At 36.2% G+C, this 5,964-nt stretch overlaps 1 protein-coding gene across 1 annotated transcript in view; it reads right to left on the bottom strand.

Moving 5' to 3' along the window:
- Positions 1 to 5,631, bottom strand: part of LOC106472083 (protein FAM49B-like) — a 29,812-nt gene extending 24,181 nt beyond the window's left edge. Inside the window, exon 1 of the mRNA XM_013932714.2 lies at positions 5,490 to 5,631. Coding sequence (XP_013788168.2) covers positions 5,490 to 5,582 — 93 coding nt within the window. The 5' untranslated portion in view covers positions 5,583 to 5,631. The remainder of the gene's footprint in view (positions 1 to 5,489) is intronic.
- Positions 5,632 to 5,964: the final 333 nt, after the last annotated feature.

Genomic DNA, 5,964 nt, shown 5'->3' with positions numbered 1-5,964 from the left:
AGTGATGAGCAGCTATCCCCTTCTGCTTTACCCATGTAGTCCATGGGTGTGTACTGTCCAGGATGGGCAAACTTATGAAGCAAACCTATCATGAGGATAAACCTACAAGCGATCTTGTGGAACACCCCAACTCTGTAGTGTGCATTGCATGGCCATGGAATTATAATGGTTAAGTCGTCATGGCCTTACAGTTTGGCATTTAATAGTTTAAGTATACCTGGACAGGCATCACTCACCACAGAATGGGATCCATAAACAAAAATAGAGGTATATATACCAAAAGGTAACTTACTCAGTCACAGTCTCACAAAAGAGTGAAGGATGGCAACAGGTGGCTGCTGGTACCCCGACAAGGAAGAAACAGCTACCCAAAGTAAAGAATGGGAGATGAACGTATGAGGAGCAGTCCCAGTGCTCGACAGGTGAAGTACCTCCAACGGATGACAGTTTGGATATGCAGAGAAAAAGGGAAGGTGCATGATCTGAGTGAAGACATGAAAAATCGATGATGGGAAGAAGTATACAAGAAATAAAAGGCCAATCGATTCACAAACCAAACCCAATGAGTCAGGGAGGAAGGAAAAAAATTATAGACAAAGCAGTGGAATAAACAAAAGAAGTTGTGTGAGATTGATTGAATGGAAAAAACCTTGAAATGTATTGGGTTGACAAGGTTATCTGGAATGAATCGAGAAGAAATGTGGAAGATGGTAAGAAATGGAAAAGTCAAAAGGAATATAACACATGAGCCACGAAATAGAGGTAAATAAAAATTATCCAGGACAAAGAAAACAATCGAGCTAAAACAGCAGAGAAACCCAGATTTGTGCTGGCCAGGAAATCAATTAGAAAGACCTGAACTGGAGTGACATGGATGAACAAACATTTTGAGGTACAAAACAGATGGAAGGAGAAAGACTAATGTGAGAAACTGGATGTAATCCTGTTTTAACATATTGAACTGAGAAGAAATGTGGAAGATGGTAAGAAATGGAAAACTCAAAAGGAATATAACACATGAGCCATGAAATGGAGGGAAATAAAAATGATCTAGGACAAAGGAATCAATTGAGCCAAAATAGCAGAGAAACCCAGATTTGTGCTGGCCTGGAAATCAATTAAAAAAACCTGAACTGGAGTGACATGGACGAACAAACATTTTGGGGTAAAAAACTGATGGAAGGAAAACGACTAACGTGAGAAACTGGATGTAATCATGTTTGAACATATTGACAGCCAGAGCAAGAGGATGATGAACTAGAAGCCAAAAACAAAAGTGGTAATTATTTGGGAATTGATAAAAAACTTCATGTGGAGGAGTACCCCACAAAGAATATGACAGAACTGAAATGGCAATGATGACAAAAACCTGGAATACGACCCTCCAGGATATGCACATGAAGTGTGTGGATTCAAAATGGAAAATCCACTGTCTATCACAGATGGAACATGAAAGAACATCCCCTTGACAAGTGATAGAAGCCACCACCATCAAATAGTCGAAATGAAACATGATTAGTCAAATCTGAACAAAATGAAAAGAGTGAACGAAAGCACATTGGACTGGATGAAGAGCCAGGGAGTGAAGGGAATAAGACCATTTGCCTGGAGACCATAGTCCTAATGCCTCCTACGGATCGAACCATATTCCTAACCAATGGAGACAAGCATCAGAACGAGAAACAATCCAGAAGAGGGGAAGGAATCAGGAAATCCAACATCGTAGAGGGATATGAACATCTATCAACTCATACAGAAGAAGAGGGAAGGAAGAAAATTAAGATGAACATCAATGGATGGTCTCGATAGAGAGGTGTTTAAAAACACCCACCCTAAAGAGACGAGAATGTGAGGTATGGAACAAGAAAAACACATCAAATTGGAAAATCCAATAACCTGAGCCAACCGTGGAAGGAGTATATAAGTATGTGACGACTACCCCCATTTGGAAGTACCTAACCAAGGCTATACATCCAACGAATAGTATAAGTAAAATCACCCCCAAAAAGTGGAAGTTGGGTAAAATGCAGACTGCCCCACAAAAAACATATGGTACCAGACAAGTCCAAGGGGCAAAACACGAAACTGTGACCGAATCATGTGGTGAAACCTAAAATAGCATCCAGAAAAATGGAAAATATGAATGTGCACATGCAGAAATAGCAAACCCAAGTGTGATCAAAGATTACATAGGAAAATGGGCAAGACCCATGAAGTGATTGAGGTGAGACAGATTGATCCAGAACCCCAAACAGCATTGAGCATACAAGATGAATGGAGAACACCCGTAGGTAAGACAGGTAAAGGATAGTAAATTGCCTGACATGTAAAAGAATAAAGATGGCAATACCTCGAAATGAAACAAAAAAAATTAAATATAGCATGGGAGATACCTCATGTGACACTAAGTGTACAGGAGGAGACTCCCAAAAAATGGACTCGTGGAGAAAAATATCTGACCATAAGTCCTTATCAGCAATGGGAAACAAATAGCAGAGTCACACCCAAGAAGTTCCCAAAAAGAAAGAAGCCATGTGTGGAGGAAAAGAGCAGAAGATTGCAAACCCCCCAACATGGAGGGAAGGAGGAGGTATTCCACGAAAATCCCTAAATATAGATGGAACACCTAAGAAAGGAAATGGAAAGTAAACATTACCGGTAGGAGAGTAGATAGGGTAATACGAAGCTGAAAAAGTAGGTTGGGGAGAAAATGGAAAGGATTAACAGAGAGATCCAAAGGACATAAAACTAAGAAGAAAACCTGCCTGATGGTAAGCAAAGGCGAAAAGAATTAAAGCTGTATATGCCGAGGTTTGCAAGTACCCAATCTCAAAAGAGATAAAATGATAAAAAAAAACAATGTCAAGAAAAGGTAATATAAAGTGAAACGTGTCAAAAACAAAACAAAAACTGAGATAGGCTGAGCAGACTCTGCAGTAGAGGCCTGGAATTAAATCTATGATAAGGTGGAGGAAAACTGAAAATCTGGGCAGTCTTGAATGGGTTCAGCCATTATACGAAAAGACAAATAATACTGGGAGCAGGTAGGGTGGACCCCAGCTTACAGGGGCCCACACAAACGAAATTAAGGGTAAGATGTATAAAGTATATAAGATGTATAAAGTATAAATTAAATTAAATGAATGGTAAGAAATTAACAAACACTTGTTAAACCTAATCGAACAGTGTAGGGCAAAGGATATCACTAACAATAAGACACGATGTGTGGAAGAAAAACGATAGAGTTAAACTAATGATTGATAACCTAGTCAGATGAATTACAGGTAATCCTAAAATAACAAAAACTCCTAGTATCAGTGGTATAGGAGAAAGGATACAACTAAGCCTAATTTCTAGCCTGAACTGGACTACGAGTATCGATTAAACTAACAAAACTTATATTATAAAACTCAAATAACTACAGATAATAATATTAAAAGTAATCAAAAACCATAACAATATAACGTTTTATCTTTCCAAAGTTGGCAGACTGTATGTCAAAATGTGTGGGGCCCCAAAATTTGAGGTGAGGCCCAATGAACATCATCTCCTTGGAAGATCAATCTCCCAATGAAGTAAAACAGAAAATCTTCCCGCAAAGTACCATGATATGAAATCAATGTAAATGTGCGAATAGAACATATAACCTTTGAAATGGTAATGTACAATTCAAGATGCAAAATTAATAACCAAACACAACTGTGTTGGCAGAAACAAAGAAAAAGTTTTTGTAATCAAGTAATATAACAAGTTCCATAACCAGGTATAAATATAAAATAATTCCACTTCATAATAACTCAACAAATTACAAATATCACTGTTGTATAATAAAGAATAAACTTGTTGAGAGGAATTAATACAAAGATACAGAAAAAAAATAAAATAAAACACGTGAAGAGAGCATAAGCACTGCCAAATGAGAAGTGACAGTTTGGTAGAATTGATAAGAGGGGATCACATGCATCAAGAGGGTATGTCACACTCTTATTGGTAAAGGGTTGATGCATGATGGCTTACATGAGAGACTCATTGGAATCAGTCAATTCCAATGGAGGCTTGTGGCATGTATAAAAAAAAAATATTTGCATATATAGGGCAGCACTGAACGAGGTTTGGTTTGTTTTGAATTTTGTGCAAAGCTACACGAGGGCTATCTGCACTAGCCATCCCTAATTTAGCAGCAAAAAACCAGAGGGAAGGCAGCTAGTCATCACCACCCACCACCAACTCTTAGGCTACTCTTTTACAAACTGATGAAAGGGTGAGCATGTTTTGGTAGGATGGGGATTAGAACCCGTGATCCTCAGATTGCAAGTCAAGCGCCCTAACTACCTGGCCATGCGCACTGAATGAGAATAGCTATTTATGTGAGAGGAGGTAATGTACTGTATCGGAAACACTGAAACTTTAACATTCTTGCAGATGTGAAATCTCAAGTGGCTGTATCTAATATACCAATCTCAGCAACAACATGGAAGGTTTATAGTGACCAAAAGCTTATAAGACAAATAATTTCTTGGCATTAGAAAATTATTTCATCATCATTACAAAAGCACAGAAGTATAAAGAAAAATTAATGCACACACTCAAACATTAGTATCTATTGATATCTTAAACATCAAGATAATATACATTTGATCAGGCCAGCAGTGAAAACAATGTAACTTATTGATAAGCCTACAAAAAGAAAGTAAAATATTTTGTTGTTCTTGTTTTCTAAGTGCAAAGCTACAGAAGGTACTATTTGTACTCTGTCCACTGCAGGGAATTAAACTTCATGTTTTGGCGTTATAAGTCCATAAACTTACCAGTGACTCATCGGAGGGAAAGGCAAAAAATAAAAGATGTTAGAAACATAATATAAATAAACTTGCTTACTAGCTGTAGATATGATATTAACAATTATAAACATACAAAGAACTTGAAGACTCAGCAAATTTTAATTCTCTTTACAACTAAAAAACATGATTTTATGCTACATATTTTTTCTTAATATTCACTTAGTCATTCACTAATAGCTTTCAAGTGAGAGGTTTATTTTAAAAAAGCTTTATAGATAGATCTATATTTTATAAAAGAAAGGCACAATGATCATTAACAACCATAAGACAGGTAAAAGGTATTGTATTTTTACATATCCCTGGATTTAATTGTGTATTGTTCAGTATTAAAGTTACAACAATAAGATTTTATTTTATTAGGTCTGTTATTCTACAAGAGAAAATCTTTGATTATTCTAAGGTTAAATTCAATATTGGTAGAAAATATATATATATATTTTTTAAATTCTACAATATATTTACTACATTTGAAACAAAAAAGATCCAGCATGTAATGAAATTTACTAATTTTTATTAGACCAATTTAAGACCTCAAACTAATTAAATAGGTGTTTTACAAGTAGTGCTAGTATACCGTCAAACATTTTGTTGAACATCCATCTTATCCCTCATACAGTACACAAATTTTTAATATGAAATAATACTTACCTTTAGATCATCAAATTTCAGTACAAAATCTAAAATCTCAGCAAATTGCTTGACTAATGCTTGCTGGGACTTAAGATGTTGAGAAGGAGACATAGATCCTGAACAAAGCTCCCATAAAACCTTCGGCACAGCTTCTCCTGAAAGAGAACTATTTAATTAACTGTTTTTCTTCAGTATTATTATATAAGTTAGTTTGACAAGTGAACATGTGACATGTTATCATGTTTTTTATGGTGATACTTTTGCATTTGTTCAAGATGTACCTCATCATTTGATCAAGGGGAAAAAACTGAGTACTTAATCTCATAGAACTTTAGAAATTTTCATATGCATTGCTGTGACTGTTAGTGGTCTTGTAACACTTCCAAACTAGGAGCTGTAACTGTTAGTGGTCTTGTAACACTTTGAAACAAGGAGCTATGACTGTTACTGGTCTTGTAACACATCCAAACAAGGAGCTATGACTGTTACTGGT

This window comes from Limulus polyphemus, unplaced genomic scaffold (assembly GCF_000517525.1).
Source record: "Limulus polyphemus unplaced genomic scaffold, Limulus_polyphemus-2.1.2 Scaffold5070, whole genome shotgun sequence".
Lineage (NCBI taxonomy): Eukaryota > Metazoa > Arthropoda > Merostomata > Xiphosura > Limulidae > Limulus > Limulus polyphemus.
Note: the sequence above shows the minus strand (reverse complement) of the source record. Positions and strands in the feature narration are given on the sequence as shown.